Source organism: Aquarana catesbeiana, linkage group LG05 (genome assembly GCF_042186555.1).
Source record: "Aquarana catesbeiana isolate 2022-GZ linkage group LG05, ASM4218655v1, whole genome shotgun sequence".
Lineage (NCBI taxonomy): Eukaryota > Metazoa > Chordata > Amphibia > Anura > Ranidae > Aquarana > Aquarana catesbeiana.
Genome location: NC_133328.1, coordinates 560,214,369 through 560,232,989, shown reverse-complemented (window position 1 = coordinate 560,232,989; position 18,621 = coordinate 560,214,369). Strand labels below are relative to the sequence as shown.

Below are 18,621 nucleotides of genomic sequence, written 5' to 3'. Positions count from 1 at the left end.
ATTTTTTACATGTAATGAAGGCTCAGTGTCTGACCCAGGTGTAGTGTGGAACTCGCATAAGGCATTTATCAAGGGGGTGTTGATTCAACTGGGGCCTCGTGAAAAAAGAGGAGGAAGCAGCGTTTAAACACCTTTCTATCTTCTCTACAAGAACTTGAAACTCAAAACAAATCTCACCCAGACCAAACCCTTAAACCTAAAATTTTATTCTTGAGGCAGGAACTAAGATCCTTGCTACTTGAAAACTTTGAACACCAACAACGTAAACTTAAAGCAATGTCAAATAAAGCTGAAAAGGCCATGGCACAGCGCATTAAAGGCCATAGAACTGAATCAAGGATAGCATACTTGCACAACCCAAAATCTTCAGAGAGTCTATAATTCCCAACTATCCCAGATGCCTTCAGTTCATACTACAGCTCTTTGTACAACATTAAATAGGATGGTCTTACACATCAACCATCTTTTAGAGGAAACTAACATGTTCTTAAACCAAATTGCACTCCCATCTCTCTCTGAAGACCAGTTTGCTTTTCTCAATGCCCCCTTGACTCCTCAAGAAATCTCTTCTACGACCTCTACTCTCCTTCCCAATAAATCCCCGGGACCAGATGGCCTCACGGGCGAATACTTTAAACAATTCAACTCAATACTATGCCCACACATGCTTTCTGTCTTTGTCAATGCTGCCTCCACATTTCCTTCAGAAACGATCCAAGCTTTAATAATTACTTCACCAAAACCAGGAAAGGAACCTAACTCCCCTCAAAACTTTAGACCGATCTCACTCCTGAACCGTGACATAAAAGTTTACGCCAGATTAATTGCAAACATACTGCAGAATATCTTACCAGAGCTAATACACTGAGATCAATTTGGTTTCATAAAAAAAGTCAGACTTCTGATGCTAAAAGAAGGCTGATTAATAAAATTCATCACGCTGATGTCTCCCAAACGCCTTCTCTGCTTCTATCCTTAGATGCAGAGAAGGCGTTCGACATGATCCCTTGGAATTACCTTCAAAGGGTGCTTCTTAAATTTGGCTTTTAACCACTAGGCGTCCGCGCTATAGCCGAAAGACGGCTACAGCGCGGACTCCAATTGCCGGGAGGGCGTCCCTGGACGTCCTCCTGTTCACTTCCGCGTTGCGCGCTCCCGCAGGCGCGCGTCGGGGAAGTTATGTAAACATAGGAGATCATCTCTCTTCGCCGGCTCTCCCTCCTCACACAGAGACAGCGTGTGAGGAGGGAGAGCGAACCGCTGCGGCGGTAAGTAAACAGAAAAAAAAAACGAAAAAAAAGTGTCAGCACTGTTATCTGCCCCTGCCATCTGCCCCTGCCATCTGTCCTGCCATCTGTCCCTGCTGTCATGTCCCTGCCATCTGTCCCCACTGCCACGTATAAGTGCCATCTGTCATCAGTTCCATATAGTGCCATCTGTCATCAGTGTCAAGTGTCATCAGTGCCACGTATCAGTGCCATCTGTCATCAGTGTCATCAGTGCCACGTATCAGTGCCATCTGTCAGTGCCACGTATTAGTGCCATCTGTCATCAGTGCCACGTATTAGTGCCATCTGTCATCAGTGCCACGTATTAGTGCCATCTTTCATCAGTGCCACATATTAGTGCCATCTGTCATCAGTGCCATTTGTCATCAGCGCCACGTGTCATCAGTGCCATATATTAGAGCCATCTGTCATCAGTGTCACGTGTCATCAGTGCCACGTATTAGTGCCGTCTGTCAGTGCCATGTATTAGTGCCATCTGTCATCAGTGCCACGTATTAGTGCCATCTGTCATCAGTGCCACATCAGTGTCAGTGCCACGTATCAGTGCCATCTGTCATCAGTGCCACGTATCAGTGCCATTTGTCATCAGTGTCACATGTCATTGTCCTGGTTCTCCAGGGCCTTCAAAAGTGTAATAGGTAGTCAACAAATTAGATGTGTAATTTATGCTCCTAGAACATGTGATGGTGCTCCCTGCATGTTGGGACTCTGTATGTGGCCAGGCTGTGAAAAAGTCCCACACATGTGGTATCGTAATACTCAGGAGGAGTAGCAGAATGTATTTTGGGGTGTCATTTGTGGTATACACATGCCATGTGAGAGAAATAACCTATTACAATGACAATTTTGTGGGGAAAAAAAATAAATAAATAAATCTTCATTGTGCAAAGAATTGTGGGAAAAAATGACAACATCAAAAACCTCCCCACGCCTCTTACTAAATACCTTGGAATGTCTACTTTCAAAAAAAAGGTCATTTGGGGAGTATTTGTACTTTCCTGGCTTGTTTGGGTCGCAAGAAATGAGATAGGCCACCAGTACGTCAGGTGTGATCAATTTTTTATGATTTGCACCACATCTTGTAGACTCTATAACTTTCACAAAGACCAAATAATATCCACTAATTTGGGTTATTTTTACCAAAGATATGTAGCAGTATAAATTGTGACCAAAATTTATGAAGAAAAATAATACTAATTTGCAAAATTTTATCACAGAAACAAAGAAAAATGCTTTTTTTTTCAAAATTTTCGGTCTTTTTTCATTTATAGCGCAAAAAATAAAAAACCCAGAGGTGATCAAATACCACCAAAATAAAGCTCTATTTGTATGAAAAAAAGGACAAAAAATTCATTTGGGTACAGTATTGTATGACTGAGTAATTGTCATTCAAAGTGTGAGAGCGCTGAAAGCTGAAAATTGGTCTGGTCACGAGGGGGGTTTAAGTGCCCAGTTGTCAAGTGGTTAAGGTAATATTATCTCGGCAATAATAGCGCTCTACACATCCCCCTCAGCTAGAGTATACACCTCCAACATGTTATCACAACCTTTCCAAATCACTAATGGTACTAGACAGGGGTGTCCTCTGTCACCATTGATTTCCAATCTCCCTTATCTCAGGCTTACAAATTGGTAAATTAACACACAAGATTAGCTTGTTTGCCAATGATATGGTGTTAATGATAATTAATCTGACCTCAACACTGAATGAAATATACAAGACACTACAATGGTTTAGTAGAGTGTCGTACTACAAGGTAAACAAGTCCAAATCAACTATTCTCGACCTCCACCTAGATGGTGTCACTAGAACTCTCTTACAGCAACAATTCCCCTTCACCTGGGCAGAAATGAGCATCTCATATCTAGGTATCCAACTGACTAAATCTGTGAAAAACGTATTCCACATAAACTTTCTCCCATTTCTAGCCAAAAGGCAAAAAGGACTTTGTTCCCTCCAAAAACATGAATTTTCCTGGTCGGGCAGATTAGCAGCATTTAAAATTCTAGTGCTTCCTCAACTATTGTACTTATTCAGAACACTACCACTCCCCATTTCGAAATCATATGTGTGGTTCAATAAAAAACCCTGCTGCGCTCACCGCAGACTAAACAAGCATAGATCAGTGGGGGGGAGCAGGATATGTGGATGTTAAAGATTATTACAATGCCACTCTTCTCACACAATTAAGGGAATGGCTACGGCCCATACCTTGTACCAGATGGGGCCAGATAAGTCTACTTAAGTTCCAGAAAAAAAATCTAAAAATGTGGCTTGGAACTCCAACATTGGCATATTCTGACCTTGACTTGGTTTGGGCGTTGTAATGCCTTAAAAATGACTGTTCACCTGAGGATTTTGTATATATGCCAAGCTATGCCAATCCATGTCCCTTTGGCATTTTTTTAAATGGCTTCAAGCGATTTTTAGGGACTTCATTTGGCCCCATAAATCTCAGAGGATAAAAATGCACTTATTATCTCTTCCTAAGGCGAAAGGGGGTGACCTCCAAATATTATAGGGTGGTGCACTCTTTGAGGGTCGTGAATTGGCATTGCAATGCAGAGTTCAAGCAGTGGGTGGTGATGAAGGTTGAGGACGCTTGCATTCCTCTCTTGACATCGCCATAGCTCACTTTCTTATCCCCAGAGGACATGTGGGATCATCCCCCGATTGGTGCTATTCTTGCAGTGGTTATGTCGACCTTCCACACTACGGGTCTCTCACCAATTACCCTCCCCTATGACTCCTGTTATAGGAAATCCTGACTTAATTCCCGGACTTATTAGCAGAAGTGTGCAGTGGCTGGCCCTTCTAGGGAAATTGAAACAGCCCATTAACCCACATGATTTCACTCCCTTTCATTCCCTGTGTAAGATTGGGGCACACGTTGTCTCTGCTGTATGGCTATTTGACAGCCCTTGCTGATGAACCGACCCGACCTTTGTTCGCCAGTGGGACGTTGACTTAGATATTCGGTTTACACCAGGACAGATGGAAAGAATTCTCCTCTTAGCTCGCAAATCCCCCATAGCGAACCAATATCAGGAAGTCAGGTACAAAATCCTATCCCGATGGTATAGAGTACACTACATACTCCACAAGATGGATAGGGCTTCCCCCAAGGTATGTTGGCAATGTAATGTGGAGGGCGGTACGATATTTACATTTTTTTTAGTCCTGCCCCATTTTGAGACCTTTTTGGGAGGAGGTGACAATCACTATTGAACATTTGACCTCAGTAGATTTGAAAGGTAATCCGGTTGCATGTCTTTTTACACCTAAAAGAAAGACCTCTTCGGAAGTACAAGAAACCTCTTACTGTGCAAATCCTCAATGCGGCAAGGGCCCGTGTCACTGCATTGTGGAGACAGTCCCAACCAGGGTCCTGTGGTACTCCAAAATTAACTACATTAACCGTATGGAGGAACTGACAGCTTCACTACATAATACAGAAGAACAATTTAGAGACAAGTGGAGGCCCTGCAGATACTACACTTGTATGGAAGCTTACATGCAAGAGGTCGCCCGTTCCGAGTCCTTACTGAGCTAGACCTGGTGGCTGCCCACATTTTCTTACTTGGGCTTCTGTTTACCTTCCGGGAGAGTGACCCATTTGCCTTGTTTTGTTTGGATTCCACCACCCCACCACCTCTTTCTTCCTTTATTTTCTACTATACTCTTGCTACTTGGCCACTGTAACGGCAAATATGAAGATTGGCAGTCTTCTCGGGAGATATGTATTATGAGATAATATCCGCAGATGAATATTTGATGCACAAATTTAGAAACGCTAGCATATCTACCTGCTTTCTTTTATCCCTAGATTTATTCTATTTCATTAGGTGTAAGTTCACTGTTTGATTTTTGATATGAGTACTTATGGGCCTTCGGGCCCCTTGGATTTGTTGATGATAGATGTTATAGTATATACAAAGCTATTCCTAAACTGTCAGCAAATGTATTCACAGGTCTTGTATGTTTTTGGTATCTGGTGTCTGCCTTTTGGTACCTTTGTTCAGCTTGGTGATAATAGATGACTTGACCTGTAACTGAGATGCTTGGCCATAATAAAAGAATTACAAAAAAATGTGGCTTTTAGGCACTCCTTATGGCCCTCCATCACCATCAGCTATCTCTCCCCCTATGGCGGCTTCAATGGCAGCTTGGCGCGCACTATTGGTGGTCCAGTGCCCTCCCTCACAGCAAATCTCTCCACCTATCCCTTTAGAAACTCTCACTCTTAAGATTCCTGACATATCTTTAAAGGAATAGTGCCTCCACGGTATTTTCAATGTCCAAGACCTTTTTAGCGACTCCTCTATCAAACCCTTTGCTAACATCCAACAGGAATTCCAACTACAGCCCACCACACTGTTCATCTACCTCCGGCTGAAATATTGCCTATCCAAACTAGCTAACCCCTCATATGCCATACCCGACTTGGTGTGGCGCTTCCTCACCAACACCAACTCTCTACCTTCAGCTCAAAGACCTTTGTAAAATCCAAACCCTTTCTACAGTGGGAGACAGACTTGAATGCCACATTTACTGATCATCAGTGAACCACTGCCCTCCAGCATACACATAAATCTACAAGCTGCTTTATGGGAACAAACGCTAAAAATTTCTCTCAGATGATATTTGTGATAGACTCATCCGGGACAACGGCTTTTGGAGGGGACTGAATGCTAGCCTCTTGCCTACCAACTATGGGCACTGGCATTTGAGGGAGCTACAAGCATTTATTAAGATATTCTGTTATGTAATGCAAAAGGGCATTATTAAGGAGGCCATGATGGTCTCTGCCAGCGTGGGACTCATATAGCAGGGACCATCAGGGCCTCCTTAATAATGTGTCCCGGGTGAGTCGATCATGGTATTTAACCCCTGCTAAGCTGGCAACATTCTACAAACCTATGTTGAAGAAACTGCGGTCAAACAGGTGACATCTTACATATCCTTTGGAAATGCCCGGCCCTCCACACTTACTGGTAAGAGATATTTTGAATTATCTCAAGGGTGACGTAACGCCCAAATATCCCCATCACCTGAGTTAGCCTTACTGAATCTGACAATAGAATCCTTCGCACCATCTGTCCGACAGTAACACATATCCTCCTGGCTGCCAGACTTAACATTACTAGACACTGGAAAAAATGCAAGCTCCCTCTGCAGCAGATGCCCTGGATCTGGTCCATAAACACTGCTCATATTAACTGCATGCATCCAGCAGAGGTTCCTATGGGAAATACCATTCACTATGACAACCCTGGCTACGGTGGCACCATTCTGCCCATCAATTATTTCCATCATGATTCCACAAGAGACCGCACTGGAATTAAATGCACACAGACCCCAGAAACGTATCCTGTTAAATGACACAACGGGTTACAATCCAGACATAGTTTTTCTTTTCACCATTTTAATCTATTGTGAACAGACTTTGTACTTGATCCTCTGCAGCAGACTTATGTTCTACTTGATAAAACTGTAGACAGGTATTGTTCTCATTTATTGTTCTCATCTGTGTCGTAAACTCAGCTATTTGTTACTTGTATTGTTATGAAAAATATTCTTTTCAGAAAAAATATTGAACCATAAATATACACAGATTTGGGTTATTTTCACCAAATCAATGTAGCAGAATACATTTTGGCCTAAATTTATGAAGCACAATTATTTGCAAAATGTTATAATCAAAACAAGGAAAAACAAGTTTGGTTTTTTATTTTTTTTGTTTAGCAAAAAATGAAAAACCCAGTGGTGAATAAATACCGCCAAAAGAAAGCTCTAGTTGTATGAACAAAATGATAAAAATTTAGTTTGGGTACAGTGTTGCACGACTGCCCAATTGTCATTCAAAGTGCGACAGCGCTGAAAGCTGAAAATTGGCCTGGGCAGGAAGGGATTAAAGTGCCCGGTATTAAAGTGGTTAAAAGTGATCTTTCAGAAATATCTGGTTCACAGATCCCTGCTGTAGGTTTCTTCTTCTCGGAGGGTTCCATTGCCTTTCATGGTCCAGTGGAGGAGTCCTTTCTTGCATGGTCCTAGGAGAGATGCCAAGTCCATTTTGTCTGTACCAGCATGCCAACTGAGGCTGGATAGGATGCACATGTGCAGTGGTGCTTGGAATTATGTAGTCCTGAAGAGGGGGATTTGCGCTTCCTGACCGGAATTTTTGGGAAGAATTGTAGGGCAAGCTGACAGCCAGCAGATTCAAACTTATTCATACATATCATGAAGCAAGCATTGGTCCTAACCTTAACTGGTCATTACAAGTGTAACTGTGACATTTACTTTGTGGCTTTAGTGCTACTTTTCCTTTCTTTCAGAAATTGTCACTCCCTTTTAGTGCTAGCCACGCGTCTTTAGGAATAGGTTATTTTGTCACACAGTCTCTGCTGCAAATGAGAATTGCCCCATTTCAGCAAAGAACACATGAGCAAACTCTGCTGCAGGGAGCCTGGAGCAGCATTTTCTCCAGGACAAGTACACATTTTCAGACCTTCTATTATGGTTAATCTACCTTATGTCAGCAAAACTGTCAACATAGATTTATTCTAACATTTGAGAAAAGATCTGCTTTAAACATTCTGAAAGAGCCCCTTCCTGTACTGATGGTAAAATCTTATATTCATAACACTACTGATGTCCAATTGTTCTTTTTATGGTTCTTTGAATAAAAGGTTTATTTGGTAACTATTTTATATTCACTTTGGATATATGTCTGCATATTAAGAAAAATATATCTTCTGTTCCAAACTAAATAAGCACAGTTTTTCTAACCTTTCGCTATAAGTGAGACTTCCTATTTCTTTCATCAAGGAGTTTTGCACATGTGGGTTTGTGTTTTGTAAGGTTCTGGAATGCAGTGTTTGAGTGTTGAATTGGGTCTTGTGTTATTCCCAAGTCTTCTCCATCTATGATAGATGGATGACACCGTAGCTAGTTAGATACTGTAGATCAGGGGATAATCATGCACATCAGCATTATGATTGCCTTTAAAGGGCCAGTTGTAGTTGTAGGACTAGATGTCCAGAGCACCCCATCCCCCTTGCATCAGATGTCAAGAGCCCCCCACCATTTCAATTCAAGAGCCCCTACCCACCCTTGCATCACAGTGCACCCCCTTACCTTGTGTTGCTGCCAGGAAGCAGAATGTGCTGGGTCTGGCGGAGGACCAGAGGAGGGCTGGAGTCAGCTGCCAGAGTCTTCTGAATGCTGAGACCAGGGGAGGCGGGGGGCAAGGGGCAAGGGTGTGCTGTGGCAGCACAGAGAGATGAAGGATCTGGTGGAGGAGTTCTGTTGTCTGCTGCTGACTGCTGAAACAAGATGGGGGCAAAAAAGAGGGGATTACCGTAGCTGCAGGAGAGGTGTGAGGGCCACATGAAATGTCATGGAAGGACAGATTCGGCTCATGGGCAACACATGCTATAGAGAGATGGATAGAAAGATTCTACGAACAGATCCTCTCCCTTTCTCCCCTGCAGGTGAAGGGTCATCAGAATGTGTGATTTGTCTTACAGCAGTAATGTGGTAATGGAAGCATGTGGCTGAGGATCGCAGCCTTGGGGAAACAGCAGTAGAAGTCCAGAATTCAAAGGATAGCAAGATGAATGAAGACTGATCTCAATAAGATGTTTTGGTTGGAGAGTAGAGGGGCAAACCAACATGGTAGTGTCAGAATGTGAGATCGGGAAAATCTAAGTTTGGCTTCATATCCCAAAAAATCTGACTTTCTGCTTTTGATGACATATTAGCATATAATTAAAGAGTTGGAATTCTTTAAAATCACATGGCATAACGCTAAAACTAGATGGTAATATTAGATGTTTTATTGATGTGCTTATAAGGTTATATTGTGTATTGTCTGCCATTTATGCCAAGTTAACGGTGGTGACTGGTGTACAAAAACACACAACAGGGAATGTAAGTAGCACCTGTCATAAATGAAAGAGTGATCGCTTTGACATGACTGCTTTGCGTTAGATTATCCTAATAATGTAAACAATTGGTGACAATAATGTGAAATGATCTTTAACACCTGCTAGCCTTTTATGCAATTACAAGAGAAATTGTTCCCCCCCAACTGTACCGAGCCTTCTCTTAAACTAATTAAGTAGATTTGAATGGTTCATGAGTGTGTAATTACATTATTGATTACATTCTTTGACAAAAGTTTTCATTTATTTTTTTCCTCAGGAAATGACCTATTTCTGGTTGCTGTACATGAATTGGGTCACGCGTTGGGATTGGAGCACTCCAACGATCCAACCGCTATCATGGCACCGTTTTATCAGTACATGGAGACAGACAATTTCAAGCTACCTACAGATGACTTACAGGGAATTCAGAAAATATATGGTATGTAATAAAATATGTATGTAATAAATAAACCTTTTAGCTTCCATTACTGTCTGATTTGTGCTAGTCTTATCCACTGAGCATAACATGTGTGTTGTGTGGTTTCTTGAAGGTTAGACTGGGCCAGAGATGAGTTAATACTGTACTCTAGCACTAGTAAATGCCAGGGTCTATTATTTCACCTTGTTGGAACACATGTTTTGATATAATCCATCTACTAGATACTTTCATTATGCAGATTCCTCCATCTGGATCAGCGTTATGACTATATACTGTAAATGTTCCATTTCTTATGATGGGGAAAAATTTTCAATGTAACATATATGCAGCCCAAATTTTGTTTTTCACTGAAGCCCCCCCCCCCGGAAGCACTTTTATTCACATAGCACAGTACCTGGTTTGACACACCCCCCTAATCAAATAATCCCTTATGATTCTAAATTCGTTTTATCATCTATCGTCTGGTGATCTCAAATATACTTGGTTGCATTAAAATAAATGATTGTCGAATCTCTCCAGTTTTACTCATGAGCCAGTTGACGCAGAGCACATGCAAATATGCGGCCTCTCAGCGGCACACTTCCGACACAGTGATTGGCGGCTCACAAAGTTTTTTTCCAATCACGTGGCCATAAGCTGCGCCTCCCAGCATAAAAAAACCCCTTAAAAGGCCTGCGGTAGCCAGTGCCAAGGTGTTAATTTGGCTTGGTGGAGATTTAACATCCAAAAAGTGAAAAATATTACTTACCAACACCAGTGCGAAATTGCGTTAAATGTTATGGCTAAAACTTGTAGTAGAAAGTAGTGGTGATCCACTGTACTGAACTGCTTGCTTATGTCTTAAACCAGCATTATGGCCTGTGAGTGGCCTATGGGCTTTGTTATGTTGTAAGAACTGCTTCTTTTCCCATACAAGTTAATAGGGATGCAAAAGCAGTTTAAATCAGTTTGACGCAGTTTGGAAGACTTGTGCAGGTCAATAGGAGATTAACTGCAGGTCAAATGATTCTGAACAATCTAAGAAGCATTTCAAACTGAATTGCATGTGAAAGCATGCTGCTTTTTCCCATCAGCACAAGGCCTTTTTTTTATATCTGCCCTCCTTACATTTCCATTACATTTGTAATACCCTGGACCTATGATACACTGGCAATTTAGGATTGCCTTAGACAGACTAAGGGCTCATGCACACTACAGCTTAAAAAAAAAATCTGCTTTTACATGCATTTGAGCTTTTATTTCTGTTTTATTTCCCAAAAGTTTGAAGAAGCTTGTGCTTTTTTGTGCCCTTTTGCACGTTTCTATTGAGCTTATTTGAGCTTTTTTGAGCATAAGTGTTTTTTTCACCACCCTCCCCTCAGCTCATTTTTCCTTTTTTTTTTCTTTGTGTGTTTCTGCGCTTTTTTGTGGTTTCACGCTTTTTTGAGCTTTTTTGCGTGTTTTTGAGCACTTAAGTGTCTTTCCTGCTCAAAAACGCCAGGTTGGTGGGGGTTTTTTTTTCTGGTTGTAAGAGCAGATGCCGCTAAACTCCTGAAAAAGGCCATAATGTGCATGGAAACATTGGCTAACGTGAAGCGGAGTTTCCATGCAAAAAATGGAAACTTGTTAGTGTATCAACTGTCTAATGGGGCGTACACACGGGCGGACTTTCCGACGGACTTTTGACAGACTTCCGACGGACTTTTGACAGACTTCCGACGGACTTTTGACAGACTTCCGACGGACTTTTGACAGACTTCCGACGGACTTTTTTTTTTACGAACGGACTTGCCTACACACGACCGGACTTTCCGGCAGACTGTGTCCACCGGTCTTCCTGACAGAGTTACGACGGACTTTCCGAATGAAAGGACTTGCCCACACACAAACAAGTCTGTTCATTTTGAACCTGACTCGAGTATGACGGGACTATAAAAGGAAGTCAATATCGCCCCTTTTATCGGCGAGATTGACACCTTGCAAGCCCCGTCGCGGGGCATCCCAGGCCCTTAGGTCTGGTATGGATTTTAAGGGGAACCCCCTATGCCGAAAAAACAGCGTGGGGTCCCCCCAAAATCCATACCAGACCCCTATTCGAGCACGCAGCCTGGCCGGTCAGGAAAGGGGGTGGGGACGAGCGAGCCCCCCCCGAACCGTACCAGGCCGCATGCCCTCAACATGGGGGGCGGGTGCTTTGGGGAAGGGGTGCGCCCTGCGGCCCCCCACCCCACGGCACCTTGTCCCCATGTTGATGAGGACAAGGGCCTCTTCCCGACAACCCTGGCCGTTGGTTGTCGGGGTCTGCGGGCGGGGGGGTTTATCGGAATCCAGGAGCCCCCTTTAATAAGGGGGCCCCCATATCCCAGCCCCCCACATTATGTGATTGAGTATGGGGTACATCGCACCCCTACCCATTCACCTAGGGAAAAAGTGTCAATAAAAAAACACACTACACAGGTTTTTAAAGTAGTTTATTAGACCGCTCCAGGGGTCTTCTTCTGACTTCAGGGGTCTTCTTCCGACTTTGCCGCTCTCTCCGGCCTTTTCTCCCGGTGTCCGGTTCTTCTCCCGCTCTCTGGTCTCTTCTCCCGGTGTCCAGTTCCTCTGCCGGCTCCTCCGCTATCTTCTGCGACTCTTTTGCTAGCAGTGGACCGGACTTCTGCATCTTCTTCTTCCCTCTTCTCTTCTTCTGATGTTGACAAGACGCTCTCTCCTGCTATAATGCTGTGTGAGCGCTCCGCAATGACTTATATAGGCGGTGACCCCGCCCCCTTATGACATCACAGTCCCGGGGCATGCTGGGACTGTGACGTCATAAGGGTGCATGGTCATTGGGTGATGTTGTAGGGGGTTCCCCTTAAAATCCATACCAGACGTAAGGGACATCGTCGCCTCCCCCCCTCGCCGCGCGAGATATAGTACCCTGCCCTTGTGTCGTATCTGGTCCGTGGGACCAGCATACAGACGAACGGGCTTTCCATTAGGAACTGAGTCCGGCGGGGTTACGACGTAAAGATTTGAAGCAGGTTTCAAATCTAAAGTCCGTCGGATTTCCAACCGTAAAGGTCCGTCGGAAGCCCAATGCAGCCCACACATGGTCGGATTGTCCGCCGGATTCATCGGACCAGTCTGGCCGAAAAGTCCGCTCGTGTGTACGCTGCATAAGAGGATTTTTCTCATGTTGGGGAGATTTCCCCCAATTTCCTTATGTCTTTATGAAACCGCAAGAGAATAGACACCACCCAATTGGACACAGAAAAAAGTAAGGGGTTTTAACCCTACTCTTTTCAAAACCGATAAAAGTTTTTTGGCTTTTTATATACATTATGGTAAACATTTTAAACCATCATCGTTTTAATATTCCCTGTGTGGGATTTGCACTCACTGACCTTACTTGTTGCTGAACTTCTGTTTGAATTCCATAATTTTAGTAACCATTAGCCCTTTATTCCCTGGGAGATATTCTACGTTTTGAAAAGCTTATTTTTTTGTATGAATAAGCCATCAAACCCGTTAGTCTCAAAGTAATTTTCTCACTTTAAAATGCTGGTGAAATATGAACTGCTACAAAATAGCGTTAGTGTACTAAGCAATGCAATGCCAATGTTCAAGAGACAAACTCTGTTTCTGTGCTAGAGAAGTGTTACTTGTCAATGTTTCACTGCCTTGAACGAAGTCACTGAGAGCCATTGATGAGCTGTGTTGACTGTTGAAACTCAAATTTTTGGACTTGGTCCATGATCCGTGGGGAAATGGCTGGATATGCGTTTTGTTTGGCAGTAAATGGGGACGAGTGGGAGATTAAAATGTGCTTTTGCTTAATAAAGGTATGATTATAATTTACTGAAAACACACCAATTTTTTGTAGCCTGTTCCAGTGTCATAACTTACATTGCTTTTTTATTCTGAGTTATATAAAACTCTGCATTCTTTCACGTTCATTTTTTTGATGAGTAAACCAATTTCTTGGGAATCGCATGCATGAGAATCATTTTTAAATGTTTGGCATCTACACATTTGGAAAAATGGCTGCTGTCATCTTTTATTGCTGACAGGTCACTTATTACTTTGCATAAACTTTTGATTCCAAGTTGAGAATGGTGCAGTAAGATTGCAATCTGTGATTGGGTTGTTGGCAAGCGTAGAGCTGACCCATATATTTATAACTGGTGTAGGAGTTTAAAGAGGAATTTGCTGCTAATATTCTAATTTCTTGAAATTAAATACAGATTATTATTAAGATTATTACTAATATTAGATTTTAACTACAGATTTCAAATGTATCCTTATAGCACGGTATAGTTGGTTGTTTGATTACTTAGACAATTATATAAATTCACAAAAATCAGCATTTCATCTTCTAATACCCCTATATGCCAGAGCAGCATAAAAATCCCTATTAAAACTCATAAAGCGCTTTGCAAATGAGGTGTATTTTATATATTTGTTCTGGATTTGTTTTTTCATCATTTATATTTAAATGATTTCGCTATACTTTTTTAAAATGTATTTATTTTTTTGCTTTTTTTAAATAGGGCATCATTTACTTACTTGATAAGTGAAATCAACTTAAACTGGTGGTAATTGCCAGTCTAACTTAGTTATATCATATATCATTATGTCATATATTAAGTCCTGTCCACTGCCCACATGACTCTTTTAGAGTCCATTCACGCTGGGGCGGGGGGCGGCGTCGGCGGTAAAACGCCGCTAGCGGCCGAGAAAGGGTTAAACACCACCGCAAAGCGCCTCTGCAGAGGCGCTTTGCCGGCGGTATAGCCGCGCCGTCCCATTGATTTCAATGGGCAGGAGCGGTAAAGGAGCGGTATACACACCGCTCCTTCACCGCTCCAAAGATGCTGCTGGCAGGACTTTTTTTACCATCCTGCCAGCGCATCGCTCCAGTGTGAAAGCCCTCGGGGCTTTCACACTGGAATGCAAGCAGCGGCACTTTCGGGTCGGTTTGCAGGCGCTATTATTAGCGCAATAGCGCCTGCAAGCTGCCCCAGTGTGAAAGGGCTCTAAAAAAAGAAAAAATACACTATATGGCTCCACTCTTCTGGGAAGGCTTTGCATAACATTTTGGAGTGTCTACACATGCAGCCAAAAGTATTCGGTTTACGATAGGGTAGTGGGTGCACTCACTTCCTATGCTATTGACAAGTGTTACCAAGATGGTAAATCTCTCCAATTGTCAAAAAGAGAAATGTATGCAAATGCAAAAATCTTGTTCTTGTCAGTGTTGACAGAGGGCTTCATCCACTGTATCCCTAGTTGGGAGATTTTTCTCTTCCTCCTTGTCCCAGTAATGAATCTCACCAATACAGGAATGGGGAGAAAATATATTAATTTGGGACAGAGGTAACCTGAAAACCCAGTGTTGGGGGCAACCAAAAGGTGTGTAGGCGCCCTTTGGTCACCCCCAGCACCGGCCTTGATATGCCTGAGCAGCATGCACTCACACTTATGCATTGGTAAGAGGTAAATGTTATTTCCCTCTTCATTGCAGGTGTCAGTGCATGTGTTTTTTATATATATTAAACATTTGTAATGTTTTTTTATATATATATAAAAATATGTCACCCATATTTTAACCCTTTCCATTCTTGGAATCCTTTTGACTTGAATTTTACAATAAATCTTTTTATCACAAACCATGTCATAGACATTTTTATGACTTTTCTGAGGTATGCCTCAAGTGGTTTGTAGCCATTACCCCCCTGCACTGGATTAGGAGGAATCTTGTATTGGTTGTTCCTTTGCACAACACCATCCCTTTTGCTTTGGTTCCCCTCTAGCTGCAGAGGGCTAACATTACACAGACTGCCATATGTTGGTTCTCCATACAGCGCCTGAACTTTTTTAGGAGTACATTTGTAAATGTGCAATGGTTACAAAATGGATCTATATACAAATAAAATGTGACCAAGACATTTCTAGGCTGTTGTCACCCCCTAAATTAAATATATATAGTATTCAAGGTGAGACCAGATAAAAAAAATCAAACATAATAATATAATATAGCATAGTCAAACACCGCAAAAGCTAATTTCCTCTTGCTGTTAAAACTCATGTATGTTCTAGCTAAAATCTTCATATGTAAAAATGTATGTATAAAAAAAAAACTAAAAAGCGAAGAACTACTGTCTATACAATGCTATTAATCTGTATGAAGCCCAAAAATCATACACAAGACAGAAGTATTTTTTCTTTTTTCTTTTAATACTTTTACTGCTTTCTGGCTGCTTAGAATATTTGTCATTAGCCATAAACCAATAGTGTAGAATTCTGATTCAACTGTATTATCCATCCCTGCCTAGGTCCACCTGAAAAGATCCCAACACCAACAAAACCTCTTCCTACAGTGCCACCACACAGGCCTAACCCACCAGCAGATCCACGCAAGAATGATAGACAACCAAGACCTCCCAGGCCTCCTACTGGAGGAGACCGGCCATCTTATCCAGGAGTCAAGCCTAATATCTGCGATGGGAATTTTAATACCCTGGCTATTTTGCGGCGGGAGATGTTTGTATTTAAGGTAAGATTTTGATATGTAACACTGTGACTACTTTTGGTTCAGCCATGCTAGTCCTCTTCCTATCTCATCTAACAATCCCTATGCATAGAGACTGTTGTAAACTTATTTTTTTTGCTCACTCCCTTATGTTCTGGCTGTCTAGCAATCCCTAGATAGCAGCTTTAAACTCCTAATAACCCATTTTTATCTAATCTCACTTCCACTTCCTTTATCCTTGCTTTCCCCATGGACTGGAATTATTTTCTTACCAATATGAAAAAAAAACACATGTACTTGTTAACACATGTTAGATGGGGGAGTTCATGGCTCCAAGGCAATTACCTCTCCTAGGATCAGCTGTCTCCACAATCAAGTTGAGTGCCGGCTCTGTTTGCAACAGAGACATAGAAACAAAAATTGATGCTGGACGCACTCCAAATATTCACCTTTATTTTGTAAAAAGTAGAAATCAAAGCATCATACGTAGATACAGACCAACTGCACAGCTAACGCGTTTCACACCATATGGTGCTTAATCATAGCTAGAGTACCACACATACACACAGAGATATATATATATATACACACACACACACACCTCTAAGCAATCTAGACAAATGGGAAAAACATGTAGAACGTTATTTGTCAAATCGAAAAAAACCTGTGAACATCAAACCTGTAGATTAACCATTGAACAGGTAAAAAACCCCTTACAGGGAATTCAACATATATCAACATGTAAAAAGGAGAAGGCTTGCGGCACGTTTACTTTGTACCATGAAATTTTCTCAGTAGTTCTGTTTTTCCATGGGGACACACTGATGCGTTTATGTGTGTGTTTTTTACATGTTTCTCCCGATGCTTCCATGAAAGTGATCCTTTTACTATTTAGACATGTTTATGTCATTTGGTTTGATTTCATAGACCTATATCGGGAGACATATATATGCACATCTAATCTCATTGGTCACATGCAGTTTAGTTTTAGCAATGCGATAGGGGGTGTGAGGGAATTATATGAAAAAACAGATGAAAAAATGGGAGAATATAATAAAGAAAAGATAAAAATGTAATAGAAATAAAAATACAATAAAGGAGTGATGATATAATAAAATGAAACCGAGGAGACACTTTGAGCAGCATGCACTCACACTTGTGAATTGGTAAGAGGTAAATGTTGTTTCCCTCTTCACTGCAGGTGTCAGTGCATGCATTTTTTATCAAATATATATAAAAAAACATATTTAATATTACATGTTATATTTTTGTCAGTCATGCTTGTGTTTCTCCTTTTTACATGTTGATATATGTTGAATTTGATTTGACAGATAACGTTCTACATGTTTTTCCCATTTGTCTAGATTGCTTAGAGGTGTGTGTGTGTATATGTGTATGTATATATATATATATATATAAAATCTATCTCTGTGTGTGTGGCACTCTAGCTATGATTAAGCACCATATGGTGTGAAACGCGTTAGCTGTGCAGTTGGTCTGTATCTACATATGATGCTTTGATTTCTACTTTTTACAAAATAAAGGTGAATATTTGGAGTGCGGCTATCCAGCATCAATTTTTGTTTCTACTGTTAGATGGACTAGCAAGAGAATTGGCCTGAGTCACGTTAAGAGGTTTTTACTTGCACAACCTGGGCTTTAGAATTGTAACATGACATAAGAAGCTATCCCATAAATGACAGTATGATCCCTAAAAGCAACATGGTGACCTACGTACTTGCCTGGAACCCGAGGTAGTCCCACCCATGGCAGTCATTGCTTATCAAGTGTCACTTTTAGTAGCGGTAATAGTGAAAGCCAAAGGGGGAGGGAGCAGGAAGGAACACAAGTTATGCTCCCTTATTTCTCCAGTTATTGAGAAGCAGGAGGAGCAGGGTAGAATCTGCTCCCTCCTCCCCAAATCTTAAAAAACAGAAGTCTGCTGTTAGCAATTTAGAGGAGGTTAGAGTGCAAATACTCCTCAAACTTTTTGAGGTCTGTCTGAAAGTTTGTTTCTCAATGTATGTACATTGGATTGTTTTATCGTATTCAGCAAAACTTTCTTGCCATAAAAAAAGTGTACAAATAGTCTTATCCACACACCTCTCATTCTTCTCTTTTCATGCTCAGGGATTTTTTTGTAGAACATTGCTAACAGCCCTAAAAGATCCAGGAAACCTGCCCATAGTCTGTCTTCAGCTATTGATAACCAGACACCGAGAGCAGGGCCACACCAAGTATCCCACTATAGAAAAATTCTATAGTAATTTGCTAAGGTGGAGATCATATGGAGACCTACCTTCCAAATTATAGAAAAATAGTAGTGACCAGAATAAACATCTATGACTAAAGATCGGGCTTGGCACAGACAAGCAGACTTCCTAGTTACATGTCACTAAACACATTGGTAGTTTGGCATTTTGGCTTTCTATCATCATTAGTCCTGAGGAGGCTTTTGGTCAGCAGGG

The 18,621-nt window shown here is 41.7% G+C and overlaps 1 protein-coding gene across 3 annotated transcripts in view; it reads left to right on the top strand.

Moving 5' to 3' along the window:
- The window catches only part of MMP16 (matrix metallopeptidase 16), a 325,636-nt gene that overhangs the window by 226,236 nt on the left and 80,779 nt on the right, over positions 1 to 18,621 (top strand). For all 3 annotated transcript variants that reach the window (XM_073631917.1, XM_073631916.1, XM_073631919.1), the window contains 2 exons: positions 9,496 to 9,657; positions 15,957 to 16,177. In XM_073631917.1, the coding sequence (XP_073488018.1) occupies positions 9,496 to 9,657; positions 15,957 to 16,177 (383 nt within the window). The remainder of the gene's footprint in view (positions 1 to 9,495; positions 9,658 to 15,956; positions 16,178 to 18,621) is intronic.